Source organism: Astatotilapia calliptera, chromosome 19 (assembly GCF_900246225.1).
Source record: "Astatotilapia calliptera chromosome 19, fAstCal1.2, whole genome shotgun sequence".
Taxonomy (NCBI): domain Eukaryota; kingdom Metazoa; phylum Chordata; class Actinopteri; order Cichliformes; family Cichlidae; genus Astatotilapia; species Astatotilapia calliptera.
Window position 1 is genome coordinate 16501020 of NC_039320.1, and position 19260 is coordinate 16520279.

Consider the following 19260-nt stretch of genomic DNA (forward strand, 5'->3'; position numbering starts at 1 on the left):
TAGTTTTAGTACCCTCTGCTCCAGGCCTCTTAGACTCATCAATCCTGATCAGCTTCTTCTTCGTTTTCCGGGTTGAGTTGACCAGCTTGTGGAGCCTCCTGAATGTGACAGATTCCTCTTGTTCGTTGTCTGACAGGTCGCAGGGCTGATGGAAAAGAATATTAAGAACTGTATTAATAGACAACATCTGTAACAACACTTTGGCTCTGAGGCCTAATATTCTCAGTAGGTCAGGAGATATTATGCAACACTTTTGCTTTTTGTATACTACAGTGTGCAAGCCTAAAACTGTGAGCTATCTTAATTACTCTCATTTCTAGTAACTCATCAGCGTACTTGCTGTGGATGCTTTGCAACTATCTGTTGTAGAAGCTTGTAGCTTAATATAAATATATGTGGTAGGAAACCACAGTGATGACACTGGGGCCCCGTGCAGAGAGCTAACACATACACAGTGGGTCACAGCAGACTAAAAAAAGCCTTCTATGTACAGAAAATTAAATAGCTATCTGCTTGGAAATCACCTTAACCATTATCTGAAAATGTCAGTGGTGCATTTGCAGTCTTGGGTCATGCATGCTGAGCACTATCTGCTGACCAAAACATCAGCGGCATGCATCTCTCAGAACAGACATCGTGAGACCAAATGAAAGCTGATTAGCAGCTTGAAATATACAATAGAAGTTCAGAGTTAGAAGGAAGGATTTTTATTTTACAAAGGTCACATAAATACAAAAAAAAGAGAAGAGTGAGATTGATACATATAGTAAAGAGAAACAGTCAGGCCATACAGACTAATGTGAAAAATGTGCCCTGAACCTGAGCCCCCTAATCACCCCACCCACGCATAATAGAGCTGCAGCCTGCATAACAGAGCCCTGTGCTGAATCCACCCGCTCACCACAGCACAATAGGGGGTTAGGGCTTTGACAGCAATGAATAGAAGCTCGTCCAATGCCCTGCAGTTGGGAAAGGACCCTGAGCTGCAGGGCTTTAGAGGGGCCCTGGTTCATCATCGGGACAGAGCGAAAAAGAAAACGGCACTGTCAACGCCTCAGCAGCGTTGGCACGGGTAAATCGGAGGTCCTCATGCACAACACACTGTCTGAAGTAGCGATTCAGCATTAAAAAGCAAATAAGATGCCCTTAGAGACTTACGTTACAGCTGAACGACTCATTTGGGGTACTGGAGGGATCAGTGGACTCTGTGAGATCAGCCTTGTATGTCTGTCTGTTTTGTATTTCAAACTCCTTCAGCTGCAAAAAAAGAATGAGCCTGTTAGTTAATGATGTAGATTTAGAGTCTATTATGAGGAGCCAATCAGTCAAAGAGGAAGTAATCCTGGAAAATGTAGTATGTAGTATTTTATGATGAATTATAAAAATTACATGATATTCACTGTGCAGATTAAACCCTAGTTTGACCATATATCTGCATAAGATTAAATCGTGCCAGGACTTTTTTTTGTGATGCATGGATACAAAGTTTCCGACAATATGATAAGACTTTCTTGTAGTTTATCCATAAAAATGTGTGTTTTTCCCCCACAAGGTCAAAGTAACACAGCAGCTGGATAATCTAAGGTTGAGTTTCTCTGGGATGCAGAACATCCTACCCGTGCCAGGGCTTCCTCTATGGAGATCATGTTTTCCTTCACCATCATCATCAGCTGAATTCGCTCCTCATCACTCATCGTAACTTCACTGGCCACAAACCCAACATCATCACCTGCAAAAATTAGCAATGACACCTTACATTAAGGAACACGACGAAATTTAAGAAAAATTCTTAATGTCAAAAAAACCAAAAGCATTTTTTTCATGTTTATTTGAGGTACCTTTTGAGATCTGACGAACGACACCCTTCTGGGACTTCTTGAAACTTTGCCAAAAAGACTTGCTCTTTCGTTTTCCATCCCATTTTCCTATTACATATAAACCAATTTTAGCACAGGAGAAATTAAAAACACAACAACAAAACAGATTCAAAGTATAATCACCCCAAATTGATAAACAGGTAAACAATAAAGTAGTATGGTAAGGGAAAGAATTCCTTCCATTTCTCCAGAAGAAATAAATGAACAAATCTTAGTGGTGATTAGGAAAGATTAAGTGTGTAAATGAACATGTGAAAACTCATATTTATTTAATATAGAATAAAAAATGAAAACAAAATACACCAGTCAAGTTTGGACTTACCTCCTGATCCATCGTCCGAGCTGGATTTGTGAACAGGAAACCTAAAAATTAACAAAAAATATTCAGTTAATCAGAAAAGCTCGAATAAAAAACAAACAAACATCAAACTAAAGAACACGACACTACCTGCTGTCCAAAGTTATTTTCTTCATCTTTTTTACTGCTATCCCACCATTTCCCCTAACAACTCAACTTCAGATTTAAAAAAAAAATTAAATTAAAATAAACTAAAATAAAAACAAACAAACAAAAAAAACACACTGTGCCTCAAGACACTAGCATCACATTAGAGGCAAATCAAACAGACTGGCTCGCTCTTGGCCGATGAACACCGATCAGTGCTCTGCGTCCATCTCTGGAACAATGGAGCACTGTTCTTGTCCGTTTGGGGTTTTGCAGCAGCGGCGGCACCAACGTGGCCTCTGCATTCCCTGCACACGTTCACTCTCTCTTTCTGCCTCTCTCTTCATCTCTCTGGACTGTTTGTTTGTGTCCGTCTTTCTCACAGCCTCTCTCTGTTCACGCTTGTTTGTGGTCATTCACTTTGAAGCCAGATCAAGTTTATGCTTTTAAATCGGAAGTCATGGGTTTATTCCTGATTATAGAGTTGCTTAGTAATATTTTAAATGCTGCTTTGTTTGTTTTGTTATTGATTTGTATTAGTTGTGTGTCAGCCTGGTTTAAGGTTACTGTATCCAGAGTACGCAGGTACTGTGCAAAAGTCTTATGCTTCTCAACTTTCTTTATATTTTGCTAGGAAAATTGGAAAATGGGTGCAGCAACTGAACGATGTGCAAACAGAGTTTATTTAGGCCTGTGTCAGGCTGGCAACCTGTGCAGTATGAACCCCGCTTCTCGCCCTATAGTAGCTGGGGTCGTCTCCAGCCCTCTGCAACCCTGAACTGGATTAGCAGAAGCGAATGGATGTATGTACAATTCCACTCAGCTTTAAAGCTGATATTTGGTATGACCACCTTTATTCTTCAAAAGCCTGAACTCTCTCAGGTGAGCTTTCTTGTAATCTCTTTAACTAGTCTTCAGAAATAGTTCTCAGTGGTTCTTAAAGGACATTGACAGCTCTTCTCTGGATGTTGGCTGGCCTTTCAAGATGATCCCACACTGCTTGTTGAGTAGTTGAGGTCCTGATATGTGTTCCATTGTGTGTTTTTCTATCCAGGTATGCTTTTACAATATTGGCAGTGCGCTTGTGATCATTATTAGTCTAAAAAAAAAAAAAAAAAGAAACTTCTTCTCAAAGTTGAAGGAATCATGAACAAAGGTCTTCAACATCACTGGCTGAAATGCAGATTAAAAAGGTGACAGTCTCTCTACTGTGTCTCACTTCATAACACCACTTGCCACTGATTATGTGTTCAGTCCTTGTGTAATTTGGCACCGCTCAAAGCTCATATTCCATTCCTTAATAATGGCTTCTTGACAGCCACCCTACTGAGACCATTTCTAATGAGACTTCAGTAAGTTCTGTAAAAACACCTTCAAAAATTACAGGAAAGTCTGTCTTGTTGAAAGCAAAACATAAAGAAATAATTGGTGGCTCAATACTTTTGCACATTACATATTGAAGATAAGCTCCAACTATTTTGTGCAGATGTTATTAAATGCTCCCATTTACCACAGGAAATAGCATAAAGACTCCTCATGCACTGTGAGAAAGAAAGCATTATGAGAGGACCGTGCCTTGATTGTGAACTTTAAAAAGATATCATTGAAATCATTTTTAAAAAGTGTAAAAGAAACATGCTTGTTTCCAAAAAGGAGCCCTAATTTTGCTGATAGTCGCATTCATGAAATTCCTATGGAGTGATCCCACTAGGGGGCAGAGTAGGATTCCTGCTAATCCCGTTCTAACAGGAATTACACAGTTCCATCCCCGTCCAGGTTCTGAATAAAACAGGCCTCTTTGCAATGATAATTAAATCCTGAAAAACGAGAACAGCTATTACTCAACTTTCAGGAAACTTTTACATCTGCACAAACAAATCTAATAAAATCAATATGTCGCTTTCTCATTACTCGTCATATAAATTATTCGATCTTATTCAGCTTTCCAATGACAAAACGTGACTAATCTTCAAAATGTTTCCAAAGAAACAATGAAAGGAAGGAAGGACGTTTAGAGGTTACACAGAAATACTTCATAAATGTGACACCAGGAAACAGAGGAAATGCACGTGTCCACGGGGCGGTGGAGATCACACAGGAAGAGTCATAGCAGTGCAGCTTCCAGAAGTCATGGACTTTAAATTTAAATCATCTTTTCCTCGATACTTCCTCACAATACTTCCCAAAGTCAGGGAAGCTGTGCTATACTCATGTATAGGGTTATTTTTATATGTATATATTCTTTATACCTTCTTTCGGTCTCCGGAGTCGACATGGTGCTGCTGAGTCCTAGAGATTCCTAAGGAGATGAAAAACACATGTTAAATATACATATATACAGGGAATGGCAAATCTTTTTCTACTCAGCTGGATCAAAGTCCAGACATTCACCAAACCTAAAAACTTCCATATATAACTTGTCATACGTCATCATGTTTTAGGATCTACTTCCAAGAACAGTGTCAAGGCCAGTTCTTTTCCCGGCAGTCACTCGGATGTTACTTTGTGGCCTAGTACACTGACTCGGGATAAATCATGACTAGCCAATTCCTCTGCCTCTTATCAGCCTGTCTGCTGACACACGGAAAAGGAAGTTGCCTTCTCCCGGGGTCTGACACGCTCAGAGCTGGACACTCACCTGGATCTGTGAGCGCAGCTGCACTGATGTGGCCACTGAGTCAATCGTTCCCTGAAACACACATACACGGGAAGTGGAGGAGTAAATCATAGTGTCATCATAACATAAGAACAGACAAAATTTTCATTTGACTGAATCACCCAAAAGGTGACTCAGTCAAAAGGTTAACCTAAGGTAAAAAACCAAAAGTCAGAATCAGAAACTAAAAACAAGTTGCAGTGAAGACCCAACCTCAGGGACAGCTCTGCATGTGAGAAAATATGCTTACTCACTTTCATGCAAGATGAGAAAATCAGTAAGGGATCTATTTATTGTAGAGCCGCTAACTTACATAAGCAAAAATACAATGTGGTAACGTGACTTTTAAAAAGTGCAGGTAGGCGGATTTTGTCCCCTTCTGCTTGCATGAGGCCTGAAAACAGCTGGGCTAAGTTCAGAGTGAATAAACAGCTGACTAATGGATACGAATGCACTAATATACATTTCTCAATAGTTCCACACTAAACCTTAAACCCTGATCTTAATGGACAAGAAAAAGACAATTTACCATCTCTGCATCTTGCACTACTTTGCGTTTCCGTAGCTCCTCCATCCTTTCGCATACGTCACTGAGGGAGGTGCCGTAATACTGAGAGTACTCCTGAGCCAGGTCATCTAGGTTCCCCACCGTGCCATCCTGCAAGAGAGGGATTCACACTGGCACTCAGATACGAGCACAGATCAGGAGAGGAAAGCGACACCCGGTGAGGGTTGACCAAGATACTGAACAGCAGGCAACCACTGTAAACATGAAGCCATTGTTTGAAAGTTTAGCACTGACACCAGTAACATAGACAGCCAGGAACCACTGAGATAAAGCCCCAGGGCATAAGATAACGCATCAAAGACACTCGGCTGCAATACCAACTCTGTTTGCACCAGCTTATCATCTTCCTGCCCGGTGACCCCATCCCACCTCCTCAGCCCTCCTTAGACCTGACCTCAAGGCCAGAAGAGGCAGCGTGTGACGCAACTGCAACACTCACTCTGCTCTCACAGTCATCGGGACTTGACTTAAGAGGCCACGGTTCAGTCTTCCGTAAATCAGGAGAAGCAGAATCACTCAGTGGGATCGTGAGTCTTTGCCCTGACACACAGCTCGTTCTCCTGCATGTAACCCCCTTTTTGGTTTCCTTCAATTGTAAAAGCTGGATGCTGTGTGCCTCTTGTTGTGTGGGAAGATAATAAATCACAGAATCTGTGCTGAGCTTTGTGCTTCAGTGACCCTTGGGATCAGGAATTAACACATTGTGGGAATTTTCTTTTCATGGAAATGATTCTAGATCTAAACAGGAAGTTTTAAATCAGAAGAATTTAAAGTAACTCTCAAAAAATACTGTTAATGTTTGTTATCATGACCAACCCATATAAGCTTTCTGCTCACAAAACAACCTTCCCTCTTTTACAAAAAAAATTCATATAACACCTGTGATAGAGGATCACTAAACCAAAAAAAAAAACAACAAAACAAAACAAAAAAACTAAATTGTGATGGTTTTTGTTTGCCTTTAACATTTGGAGACACGCTAAAAACACTACAACATTATCATATCACCCTTTAAGCTTGTTGGAGTCACATAGGTCTAGCAGACACGGGGCAACATTAGCATTCATTTGAAATGGTGTTTCTTCCCACCTGGGGAGTGTAAATCCTCATGCATTCTGCTTTAAGCTCAGTTTCTGTCTTTTATTTGGGTGGAGACTCGTTACTAGTCTCCACCATGTTCCCAGCTTGTTGCCAACTCTGTCTGCGAGGTGCTAAGCAGGAAGCGTCCAGTAACTTTATAGAAGTTTCTCAATGAAGACAGCTGCCTGCCTGTGATGTCTAGGAAGTGATGGTGTGAGAGTGGTGAAAGTAAACAATAAGATTCTCTGTAGTCTCACGGGAAAACTGCAGAGTGAGGTGATATTTCTTTGTGGACTTGCCTGTAACCGTGCCTACAGTTCTTTCTAACAAGTTAATTCATGTCTCACAGGTCCCCAGACGGTGTATTTTCAACTCAGGATACTTCACAGGTTGGTGAGGGAGCACATTCAATTAGGGGAATCTATCAGACGACCTGGACGACACAATATATATTACAGACACATTACACATGCATTGCAACCCTGAACTTGTCTAGGCATCACCCCATCAGCCAGTTTTGACATTAAATGTCTGAACTTGCCAGTAACATTTAGTACAAAGCATGTGAAAGGTCTGATTTGACCCATGTGAAATTATTGCAGGAGTTGTTTTTTTTTGAGAAAGAAACTGCAGATGTTGCAGCATGATTCTCCAGATTCTTATTGAGCTCATGCATGAAAATGGCTCCGAAATTTCTCTCTCACTGAATATTTATTTGTAATTATAGCTAAAATAGTTTTTATGTTATTTAAATGGTGATTCTCTAAAACAATGGCATGGTTATAGAAACCAGGGTTAAAGCAGTGTGTTTGTGTAGGTAAGAAGAAGAGGAGCGAGAAAACTTAAAGAAATCGGATCACCTTTTTTCAAGTGCCTAAGGAAAAAGAGTTGTAAGGGACAACAGGTTTTACTTTCAGTCAATGAGCTGTAAATGTTGATGCATTTACTGCTCGCTGACAAAAATAAAAATAATCTATTGCAGCTTCAGTTCCTGAAATACTAGTAATAAAGCAAGTCTGTTGTGTCTGCTCTTTGAGCCAATAACATGATTTGCATTTCTTTTCTCATGACGTGGACATTTTATAGTTAGAAGAAAACACTGGCAAATAAATAACAATGGGAGACTTTGGCTCCACATTTGGAATTAAAGAGGGTGGGTCTGTGATACCCAGGGAACTGTTTACCAGCAGGGGGTTGGGGTTGTGGTCGTTTGTGCTTATCAGGTTTTGACATTGCAACCAGCTGCAATCCTGAAAGGCTCATTCCGAGACACAGTTTGTGGTCTATATGGGGGGTGGGGTGACTAAGTAACTAAGGGATGGAGAAAAAAAATATACGTGTGAACAAATACAAGGAAAGCGAGGTGGACAAAATCTAATTAAATTTAGTGAGTAAAGTAAGTGAGTCTACTAATTTCTCCCCATGTAATTAACAACTGTGCATGAAAATGTCAGAAATCAACAGCGATGGTAAACCTGCAAAAACAGAAGATGTAGGAAGACAGCTGGTCATGACGTCTAGTCATGATTTAAGTCAAACTGTGTTCGTAATAGCCGTCCAGAATGTTCATAAGCTGTTTCACGCATGTTTATTATCTTGCTTCACTCATGCCATATCCTGAAGGCATGCAAATGGGCCTGCAGAAAACAGCCCTCTGCAGTGAAAAGTAATACTGTGGGCCCACTTGTCTTGTGTCATGATGGACTCTAACTGCCTCAACTGTCCAGAAGAGAGGCCCATTCATTTGGTAAATGACATGCCCCCGAGTCCAAGAAGGCTTGAAAATCTGGCTGCTTTTCATATAGAGGAGGAACAAGGCTTAGGCCGACTGAGAAGCTCTGCACTGTGCCTGGCTGCAGTCGCTCTTCTGCCTCCGACTGCCACTGGTTCACATAAACAGCCCATTGTAAAGCAGCCACATGACACTGCGGCGCCCTAAGTGCTTATTACACATGGTGGATGTCTAGTGTATACTTCCCTGTTATAGACAAATCTAAACACAACTTAAGTATACAGTCAGAAAAGTGAGCTGAACGTTAAATCGAATAAACAATCTCGCACATTCTTCCTCGGAGATGACTGACAAAAATACTGCAGCGTGCTTGAAATTCAACTGTTTCCAAATTAGCAGAGTCTGCGCCAAAACTGTAGCATGAGACATCGACCACAGAGGCTGGAAAAGGAGAGCGTGGTGTCACGTTTCTCGAGCAATAAGCATCTCATGGGCAGACAAAAGATCCACATGCCCCCAGGACCAAGAGTGTCTAATGAGTGTTTTTACAGTTCCTCTGGCTTGCCTTAACCACACCTGGGTCACAAAGTATCAGCAAATGTTTTTTTTTTTTAAATCCTGCTCTGAGACAGAAATGTAGGTCACGTTATGTCAGAGGTCAATATGTCGAGTATGAGAAGGTCGACATAGTTCTAAAGATCATAAGATCTTCTTTTAGGTGAATTAGTGAAATCTGAGTTAAGTTCTGTGCTCTGATCACCAGATCTACAATGTGAAAAAGTCCATGTCTGCATCTATTTTAACAACCTTTTATTTACTAAAGCCTTGTGTTTGATTTGAACAGCTTAATTCAAACCAAATGACACTGTATGGTTACAGTTCAGCAGGGGACCTAATAAAGATCACTACATGCCTTCAACACATTACACTGAGTGATGTTTCAAAGGATCATGTGAGGACAAGCACCGACTTGGTTAATAACTTACTAACAAAAGCATTTGAAAGCACAGAAAGATTCAAAAGCAAAAACCAAGAGCAGAAAAAAGGCAACACGAATTCAGAGATCCTCTTGTTAATCTACAGAAAACTACCACCTCCGACCATAGCGCCGCATTCCGGGACATACATAAAAATACACTCACCGCAAACAGACATCTGTGTGCCAACAGCAGCCATCCAGTAGTTGCTCTTTAGTTCCACCACAGTTCTGTAAGTGAATGGCTCCCTTTGAATACTTAACTCAGTTTAAAGAGTGGAGGACAATACATCCTGAAGTAAAGGGGAGGGCAGTCCAGCGTGCATAAATTAGAGGGGGAGAGGGGGAGGGCAGGTTGGGGGGAGTTACAACCACATTTGACGCTGCTGCTGCTGCTGCTGGGTGGGGCACTGTACTCTCTCCAGCTGCAGCCCACAGGGACTGGCTGACTCACATGTTCAAATAAACCACCACCTCTCAGTGTATGAAAGTGTGGCTGCATGTTTATGTCTGCAGTGGAGTTGGGAGAGTGATACATCAGGGGATTTTTTTCAAGTGTGGTTGCTGGTCATGAATGTCTCCCTCTGCTGATATGGAGGCTCTTCAGATCACACCTTAGCAGATGTGCACCCCAGGGGGTACTTCTGCTGTAGGCATGGGATGAATGGAAAGATTAGTAAACCAACTAAATGAGTGCATCTATAAATGATTAAAATAAATCGGTAAGTGTCAAAAGAGATTAGTAGTAATTGGTATAGCTGGTTAAAAGGACAGCACAAGTTTATCTATACTACTAATAGATTTAACAGCAGTACAAAAACAGCTATTACTGACATTCATTTAGCTGAATGTATTTGCTACGATTGAATAGAAAAATTAATCCAAACATTCACAGCTGGACTGGATGAAAAGTTATTTTGAAAAATTACAAGTGTTGAAGAAGAGCCCAGCAGTCTTTTTCCTCTTTAATGATCACCTTACAGAAAAGGGAATAACATGAACCATAATGAAAAGGTACAAAGAAACAATCCATATGACAGATCAATAATCCGGATGGTCCTCAGATGTCAGCCAGCATACAGTTTTTGCCCTAATTTACCAGCAGGTGGCAGCAAATAGCAGCTCTGTCTCCCCAACTATTAGTTACTGGGCCGCCACATAAAAGGGCGGTGAAGGTAATGACAGTGGGACGAAGAGCCAAGTAAACTGGACATACTAGTTTGAAGTGCCATAAAAGATAAAAATAAAAAAAATAGAAGCAGTAATGTTTCCTCTGTGCTCACTGCTGTAGTTTATCTCCATAAAAAAAAGACATGTGCATTAATGTGCATTGAGCATTAAATATAGGTATCAAGGCGGTGACCTCATTTGCTTGCAGTATTAGTCAGTCAGATTAACCCAGACTCTCTTTGTCTAATCGTGACCCTACACGCAGGATGTGTATTATTCATCCTGCGTGACTGACCAGTGACTCCAGAGCAGCAAGTACCAGCAGCAGCAGGAGGTACCAATACCAGAGTCAGATCAGTGGCAGGAGGCTGCAGATTATGCCGAGCTGCAGATGGATGGTGGAGATGTTCGAGGGCTACGTTGAGCGTGCGGTGCCAAAGGGCCGAGGCAACTGATGCCAGAAAGGGCAGTTTTCCGCCTGGCTACACAGCGGCGGGCTGCTTGTCACCTCGGAGCACAGGAGAAGCCAGAGATTGACGCCATCTCCTTTTCTATCACCGTCAAGTCTCCTGACTGTGTGCGCGCCAGCTCTGTGTGCCCGAGCGCTCCTCTGAGCTTTGATCCCCGAGGAGATCGCTCCGTGCGAGAGACACATTCATCTGCGTATCTTTCAAAGGCAAATCATGTCATCGCACCTATCATTGTTCATCAGCTGCATATAAAAATTAAATACAGAATATAATATTAGTTAGCTGAGACGGTGCACCTAAAATGTGACCATAGCAGTAGAAATGATGAGTTTATCCAGTTCTGTTTGTACAGGAAAGGTCTTAATCAGACCACACAGGAGATTAAATATTAAAACTGGAATCATAAGGATTTCAAATGCTCTCCTCCTTGAATTGTAGGTGAATCACTGATTGCATTTAAATGTACACTTCTGTACAGTTATTGTGTTAGTAAACACGTTTAACATTATATTTACAGCGCATATATCTTTTCCTATCAGTCTGTATTGTATTCACATAATGCTACATACATAAAATATATCCTGAGGATGTTACTTTATTCTGCTCCAATGGTTCAACTGCTACGGCTGCTTTTATCTATACAGTCTGTACATTTTGTGTTGTTGACAAGCTAAAAGATGCCTAAATTTACATTATCTATACTTAAATAAAAGACATTTTTAAAGCTTCAAGATGACAGCAGCAATATTTATTATAACCTAAAACACTAGTGTGTGGAGTGTGACAATTATTCCAGAATACCTAAAGGCCTCGTCTAGATCGACAGCCCAAGGGTCCCCTAAAGAGAGAGGGCGGGGGGGAAGAGAAAAAAAAAAAAAAAGAGGATCAGTGGAAGAGCTTAACTATTCAGGTCTGAGTGGTTAAGTGGATTTTGACAAGTCCCAAAGGGGAGTTTGATGAGAAGGGTCACACTATGACATACACGCTGTCAGTCACACACAGACAGAAGGAAAGGAGGATACCTGGCCTTGTTTGAACTGCATTAGCGAGGTCTCAGGCACACAGCTCTGTTCCCACTTCTCGTGCTGTCAGTCACTGAGCAACTGCTTACAGATACAAAAGGCTAGCTTCACTGCATAGGACTTTTTGGTCCTTCTGCAATAAAACAGAATTGACTGCAAGCAGGTTTTCTCACATTGCAAGAAGGTGCATGGACAGATTTTTCGAAGAGAAAAAAAAGAAAAGAAAAAAAAAGCCGATTAAAACCACCCCTGTTGTCTTCAGGCAATGGAGACAAATATAAAGATCATGCCACAAAGGGAAAGCAGCCAGGGACCCTGATTTAAAAAAAAAAAAAAAAAAAAAAAAGGGTGCATGTGAAACGCCTAAGAAGATTAAAAGGGCAGACAGGAGGCACAGAACCAACCTTTTGTCTACAAGACTAACTCTTGCAAATCCCAATGGGATTTTAAACATTAGCTGAAATCACACAGGATAGATTTAAGTGCAGGAAACTACAGACTCCAACAACCACCCGGCTATGAACTGCAACACAATGCACATCTGGAAATATGTATCATGTATAATTATAAAAGCATCTTGTAGATTGTTCTGGATCTTGTTTTGAAGTATCTTGTGGATTGTCGCTGCTCCTTGGAGCATGTTTAATTCAAAGTTTAAATGGCGAATTATCTCCTTTAAATTTCAGTTAAATTACATGGATGGAAATCCTCTGTGTATTTAATCCCTGCTGGATGGCAGTGCGTTTGTGGTCTGAGTGGCATGTAGATTGTTCCCATTCCTTCGAGCATGTTTAATTCAAGGCTGCTGAGAACAAGAAAGAAAGAAGAAAAAACAAAACAAAAACTGTGCATACCGCTCCTTTAAAATTCAACAAAGTTCATACCAAGAAACGCCATGTGTATTCATATGTCGTAAAAGGCTCTGTGAATGGTTCTGGGTTTGTCATGAAGTAGCTGTGGATTACTCATGTTCCTTGGACCATATTTAATTCAAAAGTGCTGAAATCACTTCATCTGCCCCTCACCCCAGTGCTCGGGTAATTACCCTTGTGCGGCTGCGCTGCGCTCCCTCGAGATGTGAGAGTCAGCTCGCAACGTCTATGGCTGCATCGGGTAAGGGGCTCCGCTCACCCCTCACGAGAGCCCGACATCCGCTGATCCTCCTGAGACGCAACGCAGGAGTCAAGGGTAGCTGTCAATCACGAAACGTAAGATCGCGAAGCCTCAGAATGAGGTCATTCTTCATGGTGTGAAAGCAAGAAAAGTGGCCTAAAAGCAGGAGAGAGAAAAAACCCTCTGGCGGGCTTTTCTCTTTTAAACATTTCATGGGAAAAAACACGGAAAGGAGGATTACAGCACAGTGCACAGCAGTAAGTGATATGAAGAGTAGCAGCAGACTAGACCTATGGCCAGAGAACAGATTAGAGCAACCTAGGATGAGTGAGTAAGCACAGACTGGTAAAATTCTGTTATTTTAACATTTAATCTGCCAGTCAAATAAAAGAGCATAAGAAATACCAAGAATATGAGAAGGCTCAGTTTTGAAATCAATATATGCTTTGGAACAAGAGAGAAACCTAACAACTTTTTAAAAATGTACTTAATTTTTTTAAAAATCACCAATTTAAAACATTCTATGGAAGGCCGTTTCTGCCACAACCCCCCCCCCCCAAAAAAAACAAAAACAAAACCATGTATCCATGTTATAACTCAAAATTTCGGTTTATTAACTCAAAACTTCGACTTATTAACTCAAAATTTGGAGAAACATAACTCGAAATTTAGAGTTAGCTCTGCCAATCAGTAATCTACGTGAATGAGGTCACTTTCTTGTTACCCGGAAGCATATGCGCAGACTAATGCTCACTCAAAACCAGATCGCAACAAATTGGCGCTTTCGCGAGTACGTTTGCGGATAGTAACGCAATGTGATTCAGCTAATAACACAATGATTTTATCATTTTTGAAGCCACGCTGAAAATACTCAGCAATCTGTGGATTCATGACTGGATGTAATACTGGTAGCTTAGCTGTAGCATTTGTAGCTGAGGGCTTCAGCTTCCGGGTAACAAGGAAATGACGTCATTCATGTAGATTACTGATTAGCAGCACTCGAAATTTCGAGTTAATAAGTCAAAATTACGAGAAAATAACTCGAAATTTCGAGTAATGGATCCTTTTTTTTGTGGCGGAAAGGTTCTTCCATAACATTCAAAAATCCAATTAAAGCTAAAAGTTTCTGGGAGTTAACGGTTACATATTGATAAAACCGGCACAGTATGTTTCCAAGTTTTGAGTCGAACTCTACTAACAAGCAGAAGCTGATGGAAGACAACTGATGCACAAACAATCCAGACGAAGCAGTATGTCGACATAAATACACTTCTATAACAGTAACCGTTTTTGTTCATAGTGATGTTTCCAAATAGATCCTTTTTCTGAATATGCAAACTGGTTGCTGCCTGTCTACACCAATCACTCTGTACATGTCCAAACAAGAATCCGCTTCCCAAGATAAGGGACCATAGAGGTTGGGAGTGGCCATCAGCCTGCCCAAGCTCACACAGCTTAAGAGATGGGGAACATCCCAGAAAGGCCACCAGTGCAATACACAACTCCAGTATTGATACAGGTTGATATTCTTGGGTTATACAGAAAAACAAAAATAATTTGTTAGCAGTGAATTTAAAAAACTAGTTAGCAACATAATAATACCACCTCCATGCTCAGCTGCAACAGACGATCGGTAAACCATAGAGCTGAAGCAGTATGCTATAACAGCAATCCCAAACCTTTTTTGCGCCACGGACCGGTTTAATGTCAGACAATTTTTTCACGGTATCGTGGATAAATTCAACAAAATAAAATGATACAACCAAGACAAAAACTGTGGTATTTTCTAAATATAAAATTAAAAATGAATTCACTGTGTAATTGTTTAACTTTATTAGCAGCAGCTTCCTGAAACGCGCCAACAACATTGAGAGTAACATCCTCCTTTCTGCACCCTTTCTGCTCTCTGGTTGCTAAGGTAAAGCGTAAATATTTCTTTCAAAATAAGACACACGACTACAACACAGGAAAAGACCAAGAAACCCATAAATTTCACACCCGAGCCTCAACTCTCGTGACCTGGTACCAAATGACTGGTCCGTAGCCCGGGGATTGGGGACCACTGTGCTATAACACCTATGATGGTACGATTTCCACATTAGCCCAAGGATCCGCTAAAAATATACATATAATCACCAACCACTTTATTAGGTACACGTGTTCAACTGTTTGTTAATGCAAATATTTAATATGTTGATCACTCAATTGGCTCATCAAAAGCTTGGAAAAGAGTGCAAAGATGCTGTTGGTATGGCGAGTCGTGATTTCTGCTGCAATATTAATTAAGATAAGCTCAGAATTTAGTGCAAACAACATGAAAGCATGGAGCCACCCTGCCTTGTATCAACAGCTCCGGCTGATGACGATGGTAGTGTAATGATGTGGGGAATACATTTGTGACACACTTTGGGGTCCTTAGTACCAAATGAGCATCACTTAAAATGAGTGGAAAATGAGAATGAGCTCACTGTACTCAAATGGCCTCCACTGTCAGCAGATCTCTATCCCGCAGAGCACCTTTGGGATGTGGTGGAAAGTGAGTTTCTTATGAATGTGCAGCTGAGAAATCTGCAGCAGCTGGGTGATGCCATCATGTCAATATGGACCAAAATCTGAGGAATGTTTCTAATACCTTGTGGAATGAAGGCAGTTCTGAAGGAAGGAGGTCAAACGCAGTACGCAACAAGATGCATGTAATTCCACACTCTGTAATAGGCTAATAATATCAGATGGCAGTTGACATACTTGGCTGACCTGACTCTAGACACAAACAGAAGACTATTTACCTTGCAATGAGCCATGCTTCACGGAGAGTGACGTGCATTTGAACTACATTTTCTTGGGAAGCAACTAAAGCTCACTGTGGAAATTCCTGAGTAAGATATTCCTGACATTCTTTGTCTAGCCAGATCCAGTGTTTCCTCTACACACGCCAGATGGCTTTCTCCTCTGGGAGATCTTTTTGTCAGGGACCTGCATCTTCAAACCTCAATGATGAGATTCCCATGTTCAGAAAACTGTTCTCACTGATTGCACATGCCTCTTATGACAGAAGCATACAGAGCTGCTGACAACCATTCCTGTCCAACTCGATTTGCCTCCTCCAAACTCTCAGTGTGGTTGATTGGTCTCCTCCACTGTCATTCCAAGGACATCCACCTTTCAGCCATTAATGGATGCAAACCGCAGCTAGTCAAACATGCTCTGATGTCATGAAAAACTCCAAGACAAACACTCAAGAAAGGTATTTCCATCAGTGGTTGTTCTTGTGATGCTCTTCTTGTAATGCAGCTTTTAAAACTTGATTTCTTACGTTCAAACATTCACATCAACACTGTAAAAATATTACAGTGAAAGCATACTTAACTCTAACGTAGTGCACTTTCCTTACACTTATTTTTATGTCTAAAACAAAGGGGGTTATGGTAAAGGAAAAAAATGCATGACAAAATGCTTCACATTTCTGGCTTAGTGAGTAAATATACATAGTCACTCACCAGAATTGATTGCTTGCTCATTATCTGCCCTTTTCCCCAAGATGACATCAGGTAAAGTGTTGAGATTTTCTCAGCCTCACTCTTCAATCAATATACCCTATTAAAGTTTCATGTAATTTAAAAATATTTATTTAATAGTAAAATGCCACAGTGGCTGTTGCACAGTGTGAAAATGATGTTTTTTTCCTCCTGCTGTTTCCCAATGAGGGTTTAGTTCGAGCCAAAGGAATCTTTTAAAGCCAGTTTTAACAGTTTGTTACATTTACTCAGACATAACATACATTTATGAAGACATTTAAAAGTCATTGTATTCCCATTATTCCTATGTTGTCAAAACAAACAAGAAACAGTTTTTAAAAGCTTGACCTTGAAATAGACATCAGATGTCAAATCTCACATGGTATTTTAACTCTATGCTTTAACTTCATATGTTGAAAATATACACCACACCACACTTGTAAGAACCATGATTGTTAAGTTATATTGGTTTTTGTCCATTTTTGGCTAATAAATCATCGAGTTGACCTTCGATGGAAGCCAAATCTTAATAAACTTAACATCTCCTCACTCTATACCCTTACAAATCTTATCAAATTTCATTTAAAACTCTTCAAGTGATCTTGTTTGTAAACCGAATGACATGCACATAAACACTAATATAAGCTTGTACTTATAATTACCTCCTTGGTAAATATGAAATTAGCTATACTGTGAGGATAAAACTTTAAATGGCTTCATTAAACAGTCGTGAAAAAGAGAATTTCACTGAATTCTCTGCAGTGTTTTGAAAAACTAAGTAGACCCCATGAATCAACAGCTTGCAGAACTACTTTCACTAGAAATAACTAAGAAATCCTTTTCTGTATTACCTTATCAGTCCCTCGCATCATTGTGCAGGAATTCTGGCCTACTCGTCTTTATAATGTCGCTCCTATTCATTGAGGTTTGCAGGCATTTGTTTATGCACAGCTCAAAGTCCTGCAAAGGCATCTCAATTGCGGTCTGGGCTTGGACTGACTGAGCCATTGCAACCAGTCAATCCAATCTTTTCCTTCTCAGCCCCTGTTTGATGATCTTCAGATCAAGATCCTGTAAGATGATCCAGTTTCAGCCAAGCTTTAGCTGTCAGACAGATGGCTTCACATTTGACTCTAGAATACTTTGGTCTACAGAGGAGTTCATGGCCATCTCAATGACTGTTTAGTGTCCAGGTCCTGCAGCTGCAAAACAAACCCAAATTATCACCCCTTCATCTCCGTGTTTGACAGCTGGTATGAAGTGTTTGTTCCGATGTGCTGTGATTGTTCCCCCCCCCCTAAATGCATGCTGTCATGTCCTTTAAGAGAGAACAAGCTTTCTCCCCGTCTGCTTCTCTAAAATGTTACATGAAAATGCACGAGACGACCTTTCAAACAAGCCATACTTCAGTCTTTTTCTAATTGTGCCGTCATGAATTTTTGCATTTAACATGTTAACTGTAGACTCTCAGAGGCAGCTCTAGGCATGTTGTAACTTTACCTTTTATAACTAATGTATACGATTCAGATAAAATGACCTTTTACAAATTGTATTTTCGAACTTAAATGGTTTTACAACAACTTTCATTAGATAAAAACACAACTGCCACTATGTTAATCATTCTACAACTATTTCTACTTCTTTCTGTTTTTCTTTAAATATTATCAGTCCCCTCTCAACTAACTAAAATGTCACATAAAAATAAGCTCCTGCATGAGAGCATCTGAGGAGCCATGTTGTATAAGTGTTATATTAACTTTAACAATGCAAAATGCTTAAACCGTATCAAAAACAAGCAAAAGCACTCAGGAAAAGAAATTCAATAATCAAATGAATGCACTGTAAGCTCTCTACCTGCACAGCTGACTCTACAATCCACATAATACTTTAAGTGGCTCCTAAATGCATTTTACATCAATTGATAACTACTAATCATACATACAGAACGACTATCTCTACCCCTCACTCTAGCACTTTCGTCATTACATGCAACCCCTTTCTTAAATGACTTTCTCCTTCCTGCTTTGCTTATTCTCATCGCTTTTGGCCCATTTTTCTCACCACTGTTCGTCTTTATCTTTCTTCCTTCGGGCTCAACATTTCTAAAAGGAATAATTTTCTCCATTATTTCTTTAGAAATGTCACCCAGCCTGCCTGCCACTTCAGACTACAGTCAGAGGATACATTAAAAGAGGAATTAGCCTATTATGTCATCTATTCTCAGAGGTTCCAATGTAAGACCGTGGTTTTAAACAGTGTTATTACAGAAGATTATTACATGCGTGGACTCTAGAGGTACATTTGGACTTACCTTTAATCCTAGAGGTGAAATAAAGGTGAGTAAGACGGGAAGAAATTTCTTTAGAATGCAGAAAAGTCCTACAGCCATACACAGATGGGAACTTGGTAGTAGAATCATTTAAATATAAAGAAATAATATAGTGCAGTGAAAACCAAAGTCCTGACTACTAATTCAGGACAATACCTGCATATTTATAAGCCTAGTACCATCAGACATGCACTCGCCAACCACTTTAAAGGTTCAGCTGCTTGCTAACTCAAATATCTAATCAGCCAATCATATTGCAGCAACCAAATGGCATTTGGACATGGTCAAGAACATCTGCTGAAGTCTA

General features: G+C 40.4%; 1 protein-coding gene across 1 annotated transcript in view; it reads right to left on the bottom strand.

The window, feature by feature from the left end:
* Window positions 1-19260, bottom strand: part of sash1b (SAM and SH3 domain containing 1b) — a 56294-nt gene that overhangs the window by 6507 nt on the left and 30527 nt on the right. Inside the window, exons 3-10 of the mRNA XM_026152353.1 lie at window positions 5508-5636; window positions 4961-5011; window positions 4572-4621; window positions 2200-2240; window positions 1839-1925; window positions 1617-1729; window positions 1159-1257; window positions 13-145 (exon numbers count right to left, since the gene is read on the bottom strand). Coding sequence (XP_026008138.1) covers window positions 13-145; window positions 1159-1257; window positions 1617-1729; window positions 1839-1925; window positions 2200-2240; window positions 4572-4621; window positions 4961-5011; window positions 5508-5636 — 703 coding nt within the window. The remainder of the gene's footprint in view (window positions 1-12; window positions 146-1158; window positions 1258-1616; window positions 1730-1838; window positions 1926-2199; window positions 2241-4571; window positions 4622-4960; window positions 5012-5507; window positions 5637-19260) is intronic.